Below are 20,392 nucleotides of genomic sequence, written 5' to 3'. Positions count from 1 at the left end.
GTCATGTCACTGGGGTGGGTGCTTGGGGCAGCCACAGTGTCCCTTGAACAGCCCTTAGCTGTGTTGGCCCAACTCGGGAACTCTGAGCTTGAGCCAGTTTCCCAGCCTGGTGACCAAGTGGTGTCTGACCCATTTGGGATGCCCTGTGTCTGGAAGTGACTGGGAGAGGCTAGACCTGTGACTCCTCCATCAGACAGGGCCTTCCTGGGTCAGGGTAGGAGAACTCGCTTCTCTTCCATCTCCCTAGGACCCCTGGAGGGCGGGGTGTGGAATGGGCTCTCAGCCTCTCTCATCGGATTGGGGGTCCCCTGGATGGTATTGTGGCTCTCAGCTTCAAGCTCCACAGGGTCTCCCTGTTGCCCTGGCTTTCTCCTTGCCAGGGGGTGTAGCCAGGCTGTGCCCCTGCCACCCTCCCAGACCTGTCAGCCCCTCATTTTGCTGGGCCCCTGGGTGGCCATTCAGCACTGGGGGTCCCTGTGCCTCTGCCCAACCCTCTTTCCTTTTCCACTTCACACAGTCTTTTCCCTCCTGGGGTTTCTGATCTGGCTCCAGCCCAGGCCCTGACATCCTGCCGCCCACCCAGCAACCCTCTCTAAGGGTCTCATGGGCACCTGTAAATCTATAAGTTCCAAAGGACACGTATTATCTCCCTCCCCCCAAATCGGCTTCTCTTCCGTGACTTCATCTGATCCTCTTGGGCTTCACTCAGAATGCCAAAGTCATCCTGGACACCTCCCATCACCTTTACTCACCTTTGTCATCATCACCCAGTGCTGTGCCACTCCACAGTGCTGGGCTTAGAGCCTGGCATGTAGCAAGTGCTGACACATTTCAGCCACTGTCCTCAGTATGAATGTGTTTGCTACCCTATCTCCTAGCACAGTGCTTGGTACATAGAGCGCCCCCAACCCAGCTTAGTTAAAAAGCCAAGACAAGCCAAAGTCACACCCTAGGCATGGCCACATCCCAGCCAGGCACCCCTCGTGCTCCCCAGGTATGGGTGCTAGTGTGGAATCAGATGGTCTGTGTTCCTTCAGACCTCTTCCTCTTTGGCCAGCTCACCTCCCTCTAGCCCCCGTGGCACCATGCAGTGCAGTGAAGTGATAACAGTCCTCAATCGTGACAGTGGCAGCAGCTACTCTCTGCTTTTCCTGGGTGACAGGCCGCAGGCTGAGGATTTTGTGTGTGTTATTATATGGCTCTCACAGCAGCCCTGCTGGGTGGACAATACTCCTATTTTATGACTGAGAAACAGACACAGAGAGGCCAAGTCATTTGCCCAGGGCCACACAGCTCCTGCCTGCTGGGTACCAGACAGTTGCCAGGGAAGAGCTCTGTGTGCCAATGTTGTAGGTGGGGGAGGTTGAGGGGGATAGTGTTTCCTACCCGCAGCCTTCATTTGTCTCCAAGACCCTTTCTGTGTCCCTGTGCTGGGTGCTGTTGGCAGATCGCTGACTTGCTGTGGGGCCTGGCAGCTGCTGTGCTGCAAGTCTGGGCAGCACCTGCACCAGGTCCTGCAAGGGCAGAGGGAGTTCGATGGGTAGATAGGGTGGTGGGCTGGCCCCGCAGAGGGAAGAACATGACAGGCAGGGAGGTGGCCCAGGGCCTCAGCCAGCCTCACCTCTCCTCACTTTCTGTGTGAGTCACATGGCCTTGGGTAAATTACATCAACTCTCTGTGCCTTAGTTTCTTCATCCACAAAATGGGAAGATGATATAGTACCTACTTCAAAAGGTTGCTGTTTACAACACCAAGTGTGGAGCCGAATGTAGACTGTGGACCCTGGTGATGATGATGTGTCACTGTAGTTCATGGACTGTAAAAATGTGCCACTCTAGTGTGGATGTTGATAGTGGCTGTGCCTGCGTTGGGGCGGTGGGTACATGGGAACGCCATACTTTCCTTTCAGTTTTGCTATGCACCTAAAAAAGACCAAGATTGTCTGGGCCAAGATGGCCACACCACAGGCCCTGGCTGGCAGGGCAGGCCATGAGGAAGGCCTTCTGCACGATGGGCATCTGTCTCCTCCTCTCTGTCCACACCCTGTCCAGAGCCAGCCTCCCCAGCCTGTGCCTCCAGCCTGGCTCTCTTGGGGTGTCCCTCGGGCCCAGCCTAGCTCTGTATGCTGGAGCCTGCCACAGAGAACTGCTTTATTTAAATCCATTTGGTGCGTATGGAAATAACTAGAGGCCTCTGTATTTAATTTGGCTCAGCCGGGAAGATTTTTGGCTCTGTGCGTGTGTATATTCTGAAAAATCTTTCTGACTGAGCCCAGGGGTTGGAAGCTTCTGGTCATCTCCGTGCACTCAGAACCAACAAGAACCACCCTTCTTCAGACGCTAGCCAGGGTCAAGCGTCTGGCAGAGGGCAGGCTATAGGAATGGTTAATGAAGAAAGTAAAGGAAGAAGGGAAGAAGGTGAGGCCATGCAGATGAGGTCATGGCAAGGGAAGCAGTCTTGTAAACTTTGTGTCTTGAGACCAGGTAAGCTGTGGCAGAGTGGAAGGAAGGAGGCCTTCGGAAGCATAAAGCCCTCTATGCAGGCACAGAGATGGACGTATCTCGTTTCCTGATCCCGCAGAGCTTAATTTGGCACTGGGCTGGGGAACACTTCTCCTGATGTCCCTCTTTCTGACCTGGACAAGCCCAGCCAAGACTTGAGTTGAGGGGGTTGAGGCTTTCCTCTCTGGCTGATGGCACAGAGCAGAAACAGCTCCACGTGGGATTTACAGTTGGCAAAGTGTGTCTTCCCTTGATCCCACGCTCCTGTTGGGCAAGCAGAGCAGGAGTGATGCCTGTTGTGAAGATGAGACAATAGAAGCCCAGAGAGTGGAGGGCACTTGCCTGGGGCCACTCAGCCTGGAAGTAGGGGAGCTATAGAGAGACCTGATCTCTCTACCGATTGCACGTAGAGCTCCCCTCACACTCCCCAGGGATGCTTCTGGAGCCATTGGGCATTCCTCCAAACTCAGGTTGGCATTCTCACAGGTGGACGGAGGGGGCTGCCGAGGGTGGAGACAGCTTGAATTTGAACCTCAGGACATCCTCTTAGAATCCAGTTTTGGAATAAACACCAGGTATCAGATGGCTTTGAAAATTATATTCTAACTCTATGAAACTTAGGAACGAGGGCGTCTGGTGAATTGAGGCTTGGTGGTTATGATGACCATGGGATTGTGGATTGTGGTCACTGTGACGACATTAATTTGCTAGAGCCTTGTAAAAACCACATACTCACAGGACCCAGTGGAGCAGAAGTCCTTGGTGTTTCCACCAGCCATGCAGAGCTGTGGGAGTTCTTGAACCTTGCCTCTCGGGAATTGGTGTTCTAAATTAGGTTTCTTGGGAACAACTAGTCCCAAACTGTAGATCCTAGTTCTGTTCTTTGTGTTGGGCCTTGAATTTTGGTCCTGTGTAAGCATCATAGACAAACATAGGTGCCGTCAATAGGCAGGAAGAGAAGGGGTGGCCCAGCTGTGGGTGGGCAATAAGGAGTGGTGGGGACTGTGGCAGTGGTGGGGACTTTGGTGGTGACGGAACATGTGCTGTCTGATGGATGCGGCTGCCACCTCGCTTTGTCTGACTCTTATCAAGTGGAAATATGGGCCCAGGGTGGTCAGGTCCCCAAGATGAGTCAGAAACTTAGGTTTTCTTATAAAATCTTAAGACGCTGAAATGTTAGTGATTCGTTCTAGTTTTTGAAACACTGTTTGGGCCACAGAGAGCATGTTTTGTGGACCAAGTTGGGCCAGGGGCTGCCAGTCTGTATTGGAGACCTCGTGAACCCCCCACACAGAATCTGTCTTCCAGAGAGCTCTGTGCAGTCCCAGGTCTCCTTATGAGGAGCAGCTGGGCAGATGCCAGGTCTCCTGACCAACTCTTCCAGGGGCAAGGCCGAGGGTCCCTGAGGGGTAGGCCTCATCCTCACCTTGGCCCTGGCCCAGGTGGCGCTCGGGAGAATAAAGGGCTTTGCCCAGCCCCTATCTTTAAAGGCTGCCTGTCCTGGGGTTGGCTGCAGGATTGGCGTTAGGGGTTGACTTTTCCTGTTTTAGGCCTGTTACGCTGCTTCGGTGCTCTGGTCCCCAGCATGTGGGGTGAGATCCTCAGGCAGATTGGTGACACCTCACCAGGCAGAGGCCCTGGCTGGGGTTGATTGCAGGGTGTTGGCATTGGCCCCCCATCCAGAGCCTCACAACCCCCCTGCCAGCTGGCTCTCGGCCCAAGTGAAAGTGTAGGTTGCCAGCCTGTGGAGCCAGTCTGCCCCCTGCTTCCTTTCTGAGGCCCTGCCAGTGCCCGACCCAGCCTGGCAGGCCTCCTGGGACTGTGGGAGGGTGGGGTAGGCACAGGGCAGAAGCAACACTCAGAGAGCTGAGCCCAGGGCATCCTCAAGGGGTGGGACTGATCTTGGTATTTCAAGTTCCTTGGTGACTTGAGGCCTGCGGGACAGTGTTCTCAGCGCAGTGAGCGTGTGTCTGTACAGTGGAGAAACTCATGGTTTCCATAGTCGTTTGGTGTCTCCACAACCCAGCTGCAGAGCAAAGGAGGGCTGTGGACACAGCTCCAGAATCACGGGGCTCTGCCAGGCTGGGCTGCGCATCAGCTGTATGACTGTTGAGCCCCTGTCCTCTCCAGGCTTCGGTGCCCCCACCTGTAAATGAGAGAGCAGCAGCCCTGCCGTTGTTCTGTGGAGTTGTGGGAGAAGGAGAAGACAGCCAGCCAGCCGTGCCTTGGCACTGGGGACCCATTCTGCCCTGCTCTGTTTCTTTCCATCCTGACCGCGGGGCATCCTGTCCTGACCCCTCTGTGTTGGGAGTGCTGGCATCTACTCCCAGGGTTGTGCAGGTCCCCAAGTCACTAGCAGCATCATTCATTCATTGAGCAGATTCAGACTGAGCACCTGCTGTGTGCCCAGCCCTATTTAGGCACTGTGGAAACTTCAGTGAGGAAAACAGACAGACACTGCCCTTCCGGAGCTGACCTCCTCAAGGGGAGAGACAGAAATAAGAAAGCAGGATAAAAGATGGAGTCAGGTATGGAGCCATGCTGTGAGGAAACCTAACTTGGTGTGATAGACAGCGGAGATCTGGGGAGATGGCCCCTGCAAATCCCTCTTTTCCTTCCCTCCTGCTGAGGGGAACCCCTCTTCCCCATGTTTGCCATGCAGCCCCCATCAGACGCCCTGTGCTGCCATCCATGTGCCCCAGGGCCTCTCCCAGCCCTGGGCTCCACGCTGCCATTGATCTACAGCCACCAAGGCCCTCGGGCTCTTTCCCATGCGGGCCCCTGAAGCTGTGAGGGGGCAGGGAGATCTGATTCCAGGTTCTAGGGGTTGCCCTCTCATCCCCAGCCTGTCTCCTGGAACCTGCATTCTCATCTCCAAAACCCACTCAGGTTCCTGGGCTGTTTGAGTGAGAGGGCCTCACAGCAGCCATGGAGGGTGGCCTGGCCCCTGCAGGCTGACGGTACTCTTTATGTTTGGGAGCGAGGCCTGGGCTGGGGAGGCTGGAGCCACCACCTGCCTGGGGCTGGAAAGACTGTCTTTGACAGGACAAGGGCTGCCTTGACTGTGTGGCCCTGGGTTCACAGGACACGGAGACCTTTCTGTCCCCCCAGCCTGGCTACGCGCTGATGAGAACAAGCCCTGTCTGAGGACCGGAGGTCTCTCCTGAAATAATTACCCTCTAATTAGGCATGGCATTAGCTGTTGGTGGGGCTTCCTGGAACACTCTCACTGACTCCACTGTGATGCTGTGAAGGGGCGGCCTTGCCCCCACTGTGCAGGTAGGAAACCAAGGCTCAGAGAAGTTGGGGTTCCAACTCAAGTGTTGGACTCTAGCCCATAATGTTACTGTCACTCCTGTCATGACAACATTAGGGTGGTAGGTGCCTGATGGAGCTGCACAGAGCACTCGGGACCAGAGGGCAGGGGCAGTGCGAAAAACTGCATCTTCCTTCGTGTGGTTGGGTGGCCTGAGAAGCCCCCTGTACCCTGACTGCTGCCCGACTCCTCTTGCCTTCTGCCCATCTCGCCAGCAGCTGCTGACACATAGGGAGATGCTGAATGTTGGATCAGTCAGCAAAGCTCTAAAAATAGCCTCCCGCTTTGAAAAGTTCATTGTTCGAGTCCTATATTTTTCTACATATATAAAAGCCACTTCTGGAGGTCTGGGTGCCAGTCGTTAAAGATAATGCTGCAGTGTGAGGCGGAGCTGGGCTGGGCCTTATCGGGGCCTCAGCAGGGCAGGCCTGAGGCCAGGGTCGGGGGATGTCAGTGAGGCCAGTCTCCACCCAGGCCCCTCTTCTCTGGAGGCAACTGGACAATCAGCCTCAGTGTCCCCCGCGGATGGAGGCCGGGCTGCCCCAGCAGTTCCAGGCTCTGAGGGGCCATTGGACAGGTCTGTCTACGGCGCACGGAGACCGAGAGGCATGGAGACAGTGCTGTGGGTGTACTCCCTGCAGCCAGGCACAGGGTGGGAGGCATTCTCTGTTTCCCCCTGGCTTGCTCAATTAAGACCTAGCTTCCTGAAACTGTCCCTGGCTGAGCCCCACCTTGCTGGGGAGATGAAGGATCAGGCCCTATCAGCAGCTGACTGGCCTCCCACCCTGCCCCTCAGAGAACAGTGAGGCCCCAGAGGAGGGTTTCTGCCTCTGGTGGTGTGCCCACCCACCAGCCCGACCTCTTCCTCCGGCCAGGGTCGCTGCCTGTCACCATTCAGATATGCTCAGGTCTCTTCCAGCTCAAACCACATGCCTTCTTGGAGTCCTCATCCCTCTTCTGCCACCTCCCCATCTTCTCCTCTTCCTTCTCAGCCACATCCCTGCAGTTATCTTCAGAGACCTGGATGGAGTGAGGAAGGGAGCCAGGCAGACTAGGGGAAGGCTGCTCTGAGCAGTGGGAACAGCACCTGCACAGGTCTTGGGGTGGGAGCGTGCCAGAGCGGAGAGGAACAGCCAGGAGGCCAGGGGGCTGGGCTGGAGTGGCCAGGGGGTTCAGAGGAGGGTGGCAGGAGGAATGGCTGGGTCCTTCAGAGTCTCCTGGGTCAATGTGAGGACTTGGGCTCTAAATCCCACCAAGTGAGAGGAGAATGTGTTCAGGGTTGTGTTTTAACAGGACCCCAATTGCTGGGTGGACAGGGGTGGGGTGGGGTGGCATGTGAGGCTAGAAGAGCCTGGAGAGGCCGTGGCAGTCACACAGGGAAAAGATGAGGGCCACACAGGCTGGCAGATGCGGGCTCTGTGTTGAAGGTGGAGCAGCCCGATGTGCTGACAGATGGGGAGGAGGGTCTGAGAAAGAGTTGCCAAGAGTGACGCTCAGTGAGCAGCTCCAAGGACCCCAACCGCACCCCGCTGAGATGGGAAGGCTGTGGGGAGCTGGCCTGGTGTGGGGAGCTCAGTTCGGAGCCTGAGGTTGGGCTGCCTACTAGGGCTCAAAGGAGCAGTGCCTGGGCAGCGGGATGTCCGGTTTCTTGGGTTCCTCTGCAATTCCTGGATATCCTCATTTCTCCAAACCTGGGAACTGGGTAAACGCAGAAACCGTCCTGACCCCCACCTTCTCCCGCCACGCCCTGTAGGGGTGACTTCTGGATTGTCCCGTTTTAGATATGGTGCTCCTGGTTAGCCAGCGGAAGTCACATGGGATGTTTAGGTGGCCGTCACTTGGTGCCAGTGCTTCCTGCAGACTCTCGATCTAAATCTTTCCATGTGAGGGTTCCATCTCCACCAGCCCCTCCGTCCCAGATCTTGGCAGCATCTGGAGGCTCTGAGCACGGGACTCAACATCTGTGCCCATTACGTGTGCTCCTCCAGGGCTCACTCGTTCCCTCTCTGTCCACCCTCCTTAGGTTTCCACTGGGGGTGCTGCGACCTCACCCCTCCTGCTCACCACCAGGTCACGTTCATCCGAACCCTGCCTGCCAGGGGAGGCGACCAGCATTGCTGGGCCTCATCTAGGAGGTCCTCACCTACTGCTCCCTAGGAAGGACCTCAGGAGTCCATAAGTCCTTTTGGTCAGCAGCCAGGCATCATTCTTCTAGAACTGCTTGCCAGGCTGTAAGGCTTTAGGCATCGGTGGGGATGCTGCCTCCCCTCAAGACCAGAGAAGGGGGGATGGCTGACCGGCACTAGAACAGCCTCCCCTGGGAAAGCCCTCACTGTTCCTGTCTTGCTGGCTACACCAGCTCTGTGTCTCTTCTTTTATTCTAATTTTTTTTTTTTTTTTTTTTTTTTTGAGATAGAGGTTCACTCTGTTGCCCAGCTGGAGTACACTCCGAGTTTCACTCTGTTGCCCAGTGGTGCAGTCTCAGCGCACTGCAACCTCCGCCTCCCGGGTTTAAGCAATTCTCGTGCCTTAGCCTCCCGAATAGCTAGGATTACATGCTTGCACCACCACACCCAGCTATTTTTTGTATTTTTAGTAGAGACAGAGTTTAACCATGTTGGCCAGGCCAGTCTCGAACACCCGGGCTCAAGTGATCCATCCTCCTCGGCCTCCTAAAGTACTGGGATTACAGGCGTTAGCCACCATGCCCAGCCCTTTTATTATAATTTTTTAAAAGTTTTTTAGAGGCAGGGTCTTGTTCTGTGGCCCAGGCTGGAGTACAGTCATGTCATCATAGCTAACTGCAGCCTTGAACTCCTTGTGCTCAAGGGATCATCCTGTCCCAGCCTCCTGAGTAGCCAGGACTACAGGCACGAGACACTGCTCCCAGCTATTTAAAAAAATTTTTTGGCCAGGCACGGTGGCTCACGTCTGTAATCTCAGCATTTTGGGAGGCCAAGGCAGGCGGATCACGAGGTCAGGAGATTGAGACCATCCTGGTGAACACTATGAAACCCCGTCTCTACTAAAAATACAAAATAAATTAGCCAGGCGTGGTGGTGGGTGCCTGTAGTCCCAGCTACTTGGGAGGCTGAGGCAGGAGAATGGCATGAACCCCGGGGGCGGAGCTTGCAGTGAGCTGAGATCGCGCCACTGCACTCCAGCTTGGGCAACAGAGCGAGACTCCATCTCAAAAAAAAAAAGAAATTTGTAAAGATGGAGTCTCATTATGTTACCCAGGCTGGTCTTCAACTCCTGGCCTCAAGTGATGCTCCTGCCCTGGCCTCCCAAAGTACCGGGACTATAGACACTTGCCATCATGCCCAGCTAATATTTAAAAAAAATGCTTTTGGAGACAGGGTCTTGCTACGTTTCTCAAACTGATCTCAAACTCCTGGCCTCAAGCAGTGTCCCACCTCGGCCTCCCAAAGTGCTAGGATTTCAGGCGTGAGCCACCACAGCTGGCCAACTTTATGTCCCTTCTTTACACACTTAGCTTTCCTTTGAGGTCCATTTCTTTGTATCCTTGCATTCTGCTCCTTGGGGCCAGGCTAGCTGTTGGGGACTACCTCCAGTCCTGAGAACATTCCAGAGTGGGAAGGACTAGAAAAATGACATGGATTTGAATCTTGGCTCTGCTCTGTGGTCTGCAGTCCTGGGCAAGGATCACAGTGGGCCCTTTCTGAGCCTCCGTTTTCTCATCTAGAGAATGGGAAGAGCAGTGCTTTCTTGACGGGCTTGTTGCAGGGGTGAAATCTATGTATTTAGCTTGTGCTGGGCTTCCCCGTCACATAGTGACGTAGTGGGTGAGCATATGTGTGGGTGACCCACCCCCAGCCACATCAGCCCAGAAAGACTGATTTTGCCAGACCCTGCTTGAACACCTGCACTAGCCCTTAAAGCAGCCCCTTCTTAAATTGCTGAACTGTTCAAAACTGCTAGCTGTCTGAAGCTCCTGCCCCTGACCTCACAAACCTGCCTGTTCTCTCTGCACCAGGACCACCCTGCAGAGACCTGGCAGGGATGGCGGCTGCCCCTCTCCAGCTGTGCCGTCCCTGCTCTTGCTCAAGAGGATGTGCCCCCACCTACCCCCAGACCCTGCCTGGCTGTGTCCCATCCCTCCCCAAGACGGGGGCATAGAGGTGAAGATAGCCCAGTGCAGAACAAGACCACCCCCTTCCTTCCTCTGGGTGACTAACCTTGGTTAATGTGGCCTAGGCAGAGAAGAGCCACAGAAAGCCCCAAGAGGGAGCTTGTGAGGGCTGGAAATGAATTGTGCCTGCCCAGTCTAGGCTCCCTTTCTGGAAATCAGAAACCCTGAAAGCAGAGTGTAGGGAAAGCCACGAGGCCTGGAGGCGTGATGCGCATACGTACTTCAGGAGGCTGTTTTGCTCTGGCCTGTGCAGACTGCCAGGAGTCTGGCCTGAGGCTGCTGGCATGGACATTTAACCACAGACAGGCTTTGAAGATTGCCTGCTTCCTTTAGCATGGGGCCCGGCCCACTCTGAAGAGGGTGGCTTTGCCGTGTGATGTGGCCACCCTCTGGCCACACGTGGCTAGGCTTATTTCTCTGATTTATCTCATAACTGTGCACAACCCCAGGACCCCTAAGCACTGGACCCAGCCCTGTCCAAGCTGCCAGCAGCATGCTTTCCCCCTGAGCAGCTGGGCAGGAGAGGCATGGTGTGGGGTCAGGTCCCACACAACTCTGTCTTATACTCACTACCTTGACTTGGTGACTCAACTCTTCCATCCCTGAGTTTGTCATCTGCAGAAGGGAGCAGTCCTAGCTACCTCCCAGCGATGGTGGTTGAGTTACAGGTCATGTATTTTAAACACACCCACCACGGCATCTCGTACCTGGCAGGTTTGTGGAGAAGTTGCTGCTGTATAATTCAGACCTGCGTATATCTGTGTTTGCGTATGTATATGTGTGTATATACATGTGTGTATGCTCCCTCTGTAAGAAGTTGCATAAGCACAATGGGCAAGTGTTTGGGCTCCCTGACCAGGCTGCCCATATGCCCTTGGGGATGGGTGCCACCTCTCCGTGCCTGCAGGGTATTGAGAGCACTGAATGGGTTCCATATACAGCTTAGAACATCACTAGCCTTATAGACATTCGCCGTTACTACCATTGTCGTTGTCGATATTGGGGGTGAACAGTGGGTCACTGCTTTCATCTTGTACCCTCACTGGTGCCCAGAACCTCCCCTGGCTAATATTTTTCTTGAGAAAAGTCATTCATTACTTCATAGGCCATAATTAGAGACATCCGTAGCTGAGAAGCCACAGCCCCTCTGCCCTGACTCACTCCCCGGCGAGTCGGGATGTGGCATCTAACAGGTCTGGGCTGAGGGGCTGGGGTTGGACTGTCTGCCTGTCACCCATCCCCATGAGCTCCCCAGTCCAAGGAACAGGCCAGTGAAGGGTGTCTGGGTCCAGGTCTCCCTCCACCCTGGGGTCAGGCTCTCCAGCCTGGAGGTGAGTGTCTCACAGAGAGGGTCCCAGCAGCAGGCAGGGTGCAGGGCAGGTGACCCTGGCTTGGGGCACTAGGCTTGTCTGCCCTTCCTGCCTCCAGCTGCTGGGACTTGTAGATTGGAGGATAACCCGAGACAGCCATTGAAAAGTGCTTTTTATGAGCCAAGCACTTTCTTAAGGACCTCACTATATCAGTTCCACTAAGTCTCCACAGTCCTGTGAAGTAGATACACTAATTACCCCCATTTTAGAGGGGAACATGAGGCACAACATTAATTCCCCCTGTGGTCACACAGCTGGTAAGCAGTAGAGCTAGAATTTCACCAGGAGCCTGCTTAGCCCCTTGCTTGGCAGAAAGGCCAGGTGGGGCGGGGCAGCACGAGGAAACTTCAAGTTGTGTTCTCTGTTCCTTCGAGGTGTCCATTGCAATACTGTCCTGTAGGGATCTAGCGCCTCACCCAGCCATGTCCCCACATAAAACACGACATACCACTTCCATCACAGGAAAATTGGAAAACTAGAGAAGGGAGAAGAGCTTGGCAACCTTTCAGTGACCAAAGCTTGGAGTCCCCGGGCTGGGAGAGGAGGGCTGGCTGTGCCTAAGCCCACGACAGGCTCTGGGGCAGAATGTGGATGCATCCACATGCAGCTCCAGGCCCTTACGTGCTCTCTGGCCCTGTCCTCGGCCTGTCCCACCACTGGGGGCCCATCCTGGACATACAGAACTCATCTCATGGGAAGGAGCAGGCCTCCTGCTCCTGGCCATTCCCGTCTTTGCTGGAGGCCAGGGCTTTGGGGGATGCTTGGGCAGTTGTCTCCCACCCTCACAGAACAAGACTCCCCCATGGTGCAGATGGACTGCACACGAGATCAGGTGATCCCCGGGGTGGGGAAGAGCGTGTGGGGTGAGGGTGGCCATGTGGAGGAAGTGGGGTTAAGCTGAGACCTCGGTGTAAAGATGGCAGACTCAGACAGGTCATATGGCACTGGGATAGAGGCTTCCAGCCAGGATTGGAGTCCCTTGTACCACCTCTCTGACGGGTGTCTGACCTGCCGCAGCTTGCACACCTCCAGTGACAGAGAACTCACTACCTCCTAAGCAGCCCTAACCACATGAGAGTGTACTTCATCAGGTCGGGTATTGGCAGTCATAGTTCTGACTGCAGGAGGAATCTCTAGCCTCGGCTTGTCAGCCTGTCAGAGGCTTGATGATGGAGATCACATCATCTCCCCAAGGCTGCTTTCCTCCCGGCTGCACAGCCCCAGCTCTTGATAGGAGCATACTGTTATACTGCTTCCTGGCATACAGTTATTTGGCCTTGGCAAATAGCATCTCACATGCTAGCTGGGATCAGTTGTATGGAGTGCTGTGTTGGAAGGAGGCTGAGGCTTCATCCAAGCTCTTTAGGAGGGAATCTGTGATCAATTAGCAATGTCTGCCGCGGAGGAGTGGGTAGGGCATGCACGTGTCCCAGGTCTGCTGTCCCTGCCCTCAGGCTCTGGACTGTCTGTGCAGCCCCCAGACACTGTCTTCTGCTGTGTCTGAGAACTGTGGCAGGCAGCAGGGCTATTTTTGCTCCTGGCTTTTTATTCATGTTAGTGACTGGCTTCTCGGCCACATCATGACATCAGCTCACATTCATCTTATAGTCCACAAAAAATCCCCAAGTCTTTTTCATAAGAACAGCTATCAAACTAGATCTTTCCCCCATCTTGATGTTATTTCCAGTGTGTGGATACAGAATTAATTTCAATCATCCCCTTGTCGATGCTCATTTAGGTTATTTCCAGATGTTTATAATCAGAAACAACACTGCTGTGGACATCCTCATATGTACTGCTGCACATATTGGTCTTATTTCCTTTGCACAAATCTATGGAAAAGGGCTGGGCAGCAGCCACCTAACTCTCACAGAATGTTCCAGAGACTCTGAACTGCCAGGAATATTCAGGGACTTGGAACAGGTGCCTCGGCCCATTCCTTGGTCTGCATGTAGCCCAGGTGTCTGAGAGAGATAATAAATTCAGGGGTGCAGTTAAGGACTCACACTGGTGTGTTCACCACTCCTGTTCAATGGGCTGGGTTTGTGGGAGAAGCATCCCCAAGGCAGCTAAAGTGGGTGGTGAGATGTCGAGTAGCTGAGCTCAGGAGGTCGGGGCAGGGATATTGGAGCCAGTCTGGCTGTTCTCTAACCCAAAAGTCCCACCTAGAGACTCATGTATGCTGGTAAAATGTGACCGTCACTTTACAGCCAAGCTCTGTCACTAGGGCATCTGTGTTTCTGCCCTAGAAAGGGAAAGGTTGACATAGGACAGTTCTTCCTGCCCCAGGAAGAAACTGGGTAGAGCTGAGTCCTAATCAGGAAGGTGGGGCTGAGAGCCCAGAGTGTTGCTATAGAGCAAAACATCTTCACGAGTTCAGCCAGAAAATAGTCAAGCACCCAGATCATTTAAGTTCGATAACTTCCTGTACTGATTTATACTCCTAGCAGCAGAGTCCTAGAGTGCCCATGGCTGTATGTACTTGTCAATACTGGGCATTTTCACTTAAATTATCTTTTTGTCTATCAGTTCAGATAAACTCAGAAAAGCCTCTTTTTTAGGGTCTAATACTGCACTGCACAGTTGCTGATTGGGGCCATCAAGAAGTGATGTCCTCTGGCTCAAAGTGGGTTCATAGCTATGTGGAAAATTCCATGCTGTGCTCACTTTTGTCCACGTTTGCTGAAGAACCCTGTGGTGCCACACTGGTTGCAGTAGGGTGGCCCAGCCATTTCTTTCTTTTGGGATGGTTTGAAGTTGGGTTTGATTTTTTTTGGAGTGTGGAAGGGCTGCCACATTGCACAAGCTGATGCTATTCAATAGACTCGACAGGACCCGGTGACAGATTGAATGGGGGAGTTTGAGTCAGAGGAGGGACTAAACTGATGACCCCCAGGACCCTGGCTCTGGGGTGGAAGGGAAGACTATGGGTGACTGCCAGACCTTCCCTTCCTGGAGAGGGAGGCCCGGCCTCTCCCAAGCATGTTCTGGACCTGCTGACCCAGGGCAGCCAGGAACCCAGGAGTGCCCAGAGCGGAATCCTGGGCTGCCACAGGCCCAGAAAGTCTTCCCCAGGCCACCACCATTGCAATCCTATCCTCAAAGATACCCTGCCCCAGGGCCCAAAGCCACCCTGCGCTACCAGCGCCAGGCACTCCCATCTCCTGCCCATTCTGAGTTCAGTGGCCACCTCTGATCTCTTTCCCCAACCCCCTCTGCCCCACACCTCGGCCAACTGGGAACAAAGGCCCCTCTCAAGTTCTCAGGCAGGCCTGGGCCCTCACTCACCCCCAACCATCAGGGAAGGATGCCCTGCTCTGTCTGCTCACAGTGGTTTCAGGCCAGGTTAGAAAGGGCTTGGTGAAGGGTGGAATTCCTTCAGACTTGAGGTGAACATTGCTCTTTCATCCTGGGTCAGGGGGCAGCACAGTGAGGGTGCCACACTCCCCTCCCAGCAGCTCAGCAGCAGCACGTGTGCCACTAAGGGGCTTCCCGCTTCAGCTTCAGGGACCTGCAGGGAAACTGCCTGTCCATCTCTGTGGTTCTGTGAACTTAGGGTGATGAGATTGTTTTGAATCCTCCTCTTAGGAGTGGAGGCCCGGCTGCATCTCTTTAAGAACAAGCAGTTGTTCCCTGTCAGCCTTTTGCCTGGAAGCACAGATTTGGCCCCTGACTGAAGTGTTTCCAGTCAGGGCGTGTGTGATGTGCCCCCAGGCTGCAAAGGCAAGGTGAGACAGAGGGAGGTACACCGGCCTGGAGCAGAGGCGTAGGCTCTGGGGTCAGACAGTATGGGATGGGCTTCCTGGTGAGGCCATCGCTCCCCTGCGACCTGAGGCTCTGGGGCCTGAAGTCTGAGATGGGGACTCATTTGCTCCTTTGTACAGTTGATTAGGTTGGTGAGTATTTATTTCAAGACCCTGCTCAAAGCTTTAGCAATAGAATGGGAGGATTTTCAGATCTGCCTGTTCTTCCCCTCGCCCCCTACCAAGGCACACACACCAGGCCCAAAGGAGGCTGCTGTGGGTGGGGGCTGCAGGGAAGGGGGTTGGGAGACTCTTGTGATGTGGAGAATCTCGAAGGGTGGTGTTCCTCAGACGGCTTGAAGGCACTGAGTCCAGCCCACCGTGTTACTGATAGGGAAACTGGGACCTTGAAGGGAGGGGCAGCCTGCCCTGATTCTCAGTCTGATGAGGGCAGAGCCAGGCAGAGGGCCCTGGGACCCTCTCTTCATTCAGGCTCTTCCTCAGGAAGAGGCCTGTGTCATGGCCCAGCTCCTGGGGAGTGGGGTGGGCATCCCCTGCCTAACCCTGGAGGCCAGAGCCAGAAGTCTTGTCCTAATCTGCAGGCTGGAAAGCAGGTGCTGAGATCTGCAGCCCAGCCCTGGCTCAGGGCAGAATTGGCAGCAAAGGGCCGTCACTCCCTACCGCCTGGGCCACTGGCTGTGCCCTCTGCTCCAGGACGCCTGCTGGGGCCCCCACTCCAGGCTTCCCTGGAGCCGGTGACAGTCACATTCTGCACTGGGCTCTGGGGTCCTGCAGGCCTCATGAGGAGCAGCAGAGACAGAAGCAGAGCAGAGCAGGGCTGGACCCACTGCCCTGGGCTGCCGTGTGCAAGGCCTTCCCATTGGTCTGAAGGAGGCACCAGGAGGGAGGACCGCAGCTGCGTGGGGTCCATGTGCCCATCTCTCTGCTGTGCCCATCTAGTGGGACCTCCACCCCGGCCTGTGGGAGCAGAGGGTCTTTCAGGGTCCTTCTAGCCTGAGGTTGAGTGATCTGACAGGGACAGGGCATCTGGCAGGGTGACTGGACGTTGTGTTGGAAACTGTGACATAACTCTCTCCCTTCCCTGCTCGTCCTACACTGAGAAGCCACCTGCAGCGGAAACCGGCGTCTGCACACAGTGAAAAGGCTTGCGAGTTCTGAGTTGGGATGAGCTCGTCAGCCCGCCCTGCATGGCCCCACCAGGGGCACTGTTCCCCCATGGTGCTTGGAGACGTCAGAGAAATGTGTGCATGTTGCAGGGACAGAAAGTGGTGAGGCGGAGGGGAACACCGGGTCTCAGGGTCCCACCACTTGGGCTTGAACTCTGACTCACCTACTTCCTACCTGGGTCATCCTGGCACCCCCTGTAGGCCTCAGTCTCCTCACCTGGGAAAGGGGAGTTGATGATTCCTCTTTGTAGACTGCTTTTAAGATTTAGAGAAAATGTATATACGGCATTGTATGAGTTTCCAAACTCACCGTGACACACACCACACACGGGGGCCTTCGACAACAGACATTTATTGTCGCACAATTCTGGAGGCTGGAAGTCGGGGATCAGGGCGTAGGCAGGGTGGGTTCCCCCACGGCCCCTCTCCTTGGCCTGCAGGTGGTCTTCTCCTCCTCGGGTCCTCTCATGCTGCTCCCTCTGTGTGCGTCCATGGCCTCATCTCCTCTGCCTACAAAGACACCAGTCAGGCTGGATCAGGACACCCCAGTGACTTTATTTTAACGTCATCACCTCCACAAAGACGCTGTTTCCAAAACACAGTCCCGTGCTGCCGTGGGGGCCAGGGCTTCAACACACAAATGTGGAGGGCACAGTTCACTCACAGCAAACACCAGCACAAGGGCTGGCCCAGTGTAGGCATACAGTACAGAATCGCTTTTGTTAATTATTGGGACTTTTTTTTTTTTTTTTAGAGACGGAGTCTTGCTCTGTCGCCCAGGCTGGAGTGCAGTGGCACGATCTCAGCTCACTGCAAGCTCCACTTCCCGGGTTCTCACTATTCTCCTGCCTCAGCCTCCTGAGTAGCTGGGACTACAGGCGACCACCACCACGCCTGGCTAATTTTTTGTATTTTTTAGTAGAGACAGGGTTTCCCCGTGTTAGCCAGGATGGTCTCGATCTCCTGACCTGGTGATCTGCCCGCGTCAGCCTCCCAAAGTGCTGGGATTACAGGTGTGAGCCACCGCGCCCGGCCTTTTTTTTTTTTTTTTTAAGTTTAAAATCAGTGGTGTATTTAATGCAGGTGGTAGGAGAAAAGGCGACAGAACTCGCTGAGTCAGTAATTGCTGAGCACCTGCTGTGTGCCAGGCACTGCTCTGGACTCTGGGGATGATCAGCGACCCAGTGGCCAAAACTGCTGTCCTCAGGGAGCTGGCATTTGCATGTGAGTGATGGACAGTGAGCAAAATTTGAGGAAGGTGTATGGGATGTCAGAGGATGGTGCGCTTCACAGAGAAACTGAACCCAAGTGGGTGGGGTGCTGAGTAGAGGGGTTTTGCAGGGTCCTGCCAGCTGCACATGTGGACTCAACCATGGGGTGTGAGAAGAACAGGCATGGGGGCTCCTCGAGGAGCATGGTGGGGTCACGCCCCACGGCCCGGCGTCGTGTTCAGATTTCCTGCTCACCAGAAGCTTCTCGCCTCTCTCTCCTCTGCAGTGTCGAGGGCGAGGCCCCCAGCAGTGAGACTGGCACGTCCCTGGACAGCCCCTCAGCCTACCCCCAGGGCCCCTTGGTGCCCAGTTCCAGCCTGAGCCCGGATCACTACGAGCACACATCAGTGGGAGCCTATGGGCTGTACTCAGGGCCACCGGGGCAACAGCAGCGCACGCGGAGGCCCAAGCTGCAGCACTCAACCTCCATCCTGCGCAAGCAGGCCGAGGAGGAGGCCATCAAGCGCTCACGCTCACTCTCCGAGAGCTATGAGCTCTCCTCGGACCTGCAGGACAAGCAGGTAGGCGAGCACAGCCCCTCAGGCCACCCATGCAAGCGCAGGGCAGCTCTGCCCACCATGTGTGCCCCCACCAGGCATGGTGGCAGATCTGTCCCAAAGACTCGAGTTGGGGTGCATGTGGGCTAAGGCTGAGGGCTCTGCCCCAGTTCCAGCTCCACCTGTAGTTGCTTCTCAGGAGCCTCTTGCCCCAGCTGGCTCTGGCTGGCGTGTAGGAAGGACCTGGGTTGTCTGGCGTTCCTTCTGGGGACTTCCAGAGAGTCATCTTCACATGAGGCCTTTGCCATGGCCCGGGTTCCACGTCCCGCATGGCTCAGATCTGGGGGGCCATGATAGGTGTCTGAGCATAAGGCCCAATGTCATCGGGACACACTGGGTACGTGGCCAGCCACTGAGGTTCTAAAGACCCAGGAGAGGGCTGAGGGAAGGGAGGTCCATTGACAGCATAAATATCACAAGCTCTGGAAAGAACCGCATCTGCAGCCAGCCAGGGGAGGCTGCTTGCTCTACCCCTCCTGGCTCACACCTCCCTGCTCCTGTGGGAAATCCCCCCACTGAAGACTGCACCCCTCCCCCAGGGGCCTTGGCCCTTAGAGGTGGCCCAGACCCACAGTGTGCCTAGGGCTGGGCTCGAGGGAGGACAAGAGGTAGCCTCCCAGGGTTGAGCCAGGAGAGGAGAATCCTGGGGTGCAGAGGAAAGAGCAAGTCCCTGAGCGGTCCCTGGGGAGGCCAAGAGCTCTTGCTTCCAAGTCCCTCCGAGTGCATGTGCACAGTAGGTGTTTTAATAAGGATCTGAGTGAATGAACAGATGGATGAGTGAGGGGGTGAGTGAGCCAGTGCATGGACAAGCCCCTTAGCAGTTTGAGGCTTCAAGAGAACCCAGGCTCCCAGGCAGCAGCTCTGCAAGCTTGCAGGGGCAGGCTTGGGAGGGCTGTCAGACTCTTCCCCAGCTCCTGGGCACTGAGCTCTAGACAGCTCCTCCAGATGCCCAGGTGGCCGCCTCTGCCCCTGCTGGCCCCAGGGCCCTGGGAAGACTGGGAGTCTTCCCAGACTCCATGCTGCAGAAGCTGCCTGGCCTACACTCCCACCTACACCCGTCCTGTAGCCCCGCCACCCTCTGCTTGCTCCCAGATCTTCCTGGTTACCCTTTTTCTTTAAAAACAATTTTTGTGTTTTTTTTGTTTGTTTGTGTTTGCTGGGAGTATAGATTCAAGTTGCTCCCCTTTTTGTCCCTTAAGGAGTAGAGTTCTGGGCCTGGTGTGCCCCAACTTCCTAAGGGAGTGGTACAGATACTTCCTGGGGTTGGGGAGGGGGGGTTATCCACTCTCTTGACAGGGAATCCCCCATCAGCCCCCTCCTCACCTGGCTGTCGGTGCTGCCTTGCAACTTAGGCTGGGCTGACACAGGGCAGAGCAGCCTCTGTTCCTTTATCTGTGATGCCCAGATCCAAAGTGGACCATGGTTTATAGTAAGAGATGTCTGCAGCAGAGCCATTTAAACAGAAAGGAAAAAGGTTGGGACTTAATAGAGGCCTTTGAAGAGAATTATATGCTTACTGTGGGCCTAATAGGACTGCAGCTATTCATTTTCATTCCATGCATATTATCTGAACGCCCACTATGCACCAGACACTGTGTTGGGTGCCCGTGACCGAGGCGAGGCCCCTGCTCTTGGGCTCCACTGTGGCACAGGAGCTGGACAGGAGCAAGTTAGCAATGCAGAGGCAGTTGACTTCCAGAAAGTGATGCAAACTCTAGGGATTCTAAAAATTGGGGAAAGAAATAGGGCGGCTACGGGAGGCAACAGCATTGGGTAACGCTGGTTGGGAAGACCTCTTTAAGGTGGCATTAGAGCTGGCTGTTCCAGGAAGAGGCAACAGCTGATGCAAAGGCTGCCGGGTGTGTGAGATGGAAAGGAAGGCCTGGAAGAGGTGCCAAAGAGGTAAGAGGGAGGAGGCGACATCAAGGGCCACTGAGCATTTGATGCTCCACTGAGCTTCCTGGAAAGCTCAGCAAAAGTGGGAATGGGACAGATTGCATGGGAATCACCAGATGAAAAAGTAAGGTGCCTGATTCCATGAGGAGTTTTAAGTCTGGATAACACAGAGTCCGTTTTAGTGAAAGGAGCCCAAGGGCTGGTCTCCTGTGCTCTTCTGGCCCCTGGCCCACTGTGCCCTCCAGTGGCTTTCTGTCCCTGAAGCAGGAAACTTGAGTGTGTGTCAGGTACTGTCCCTGTGTCGTCGAAAAGTGACAGTTTGCTTTGCTGAAGGGCATTCTTCCCGGTTCCTCTTCTGCACTGCTCAGAAGTTTCCCTTGAAGGGACAAGTGAGGGCC

The 20,392-nt window shown here is 55.1% G+C and overlaps 1 protein-coding gene across 13 annotated transcripts in view; it reads left to right on the top strand.

Moving 5' to 3' along the window:
• IQSEC1 (IQ motif and Sec7 domain ArfGEF 1) overlaps positions 1-20,392 on the top strand; it is a 394,136-nt gene that overhangs the window by 331,871 nt on the left and 41,873 nt on the right. For all 13 annotated transcript variants that reach the window (XM_032149766.2, XM_032149767.2, XM_058437296.1 and 10 more), the window contains one exon: positions 17,768-18,062. In XM_032149766.2, the coding sequence (XP_032005657.1) occupies positions 17,768-18,062 (295 nt within the window). The remainder of the gene's footprint in view (positions 1-17,767; positions 18,063-20,392) is intronic.

The sequence above is a fragment of the Hylobates moloch genome, unplaced genomic scaffold, assembly GCF_009828535.3.
Source record: "Hylobates moloch isolate HMO894 unplaced genomic scaffold, HMol_V3 SCAFFOLD_4, whole genome shotgun sequence".
NCBI classification, from domain to species: Eukaryota; Metazoa; Chordata; class Mammalia; order Primates; family Hylobatidae; genus Hylobates; species Hylobates moloch.
Note: the sequence above shows the minus strand (reverse complement) of the source record. Positions and strands in the feature narration are given on the sequence as shown.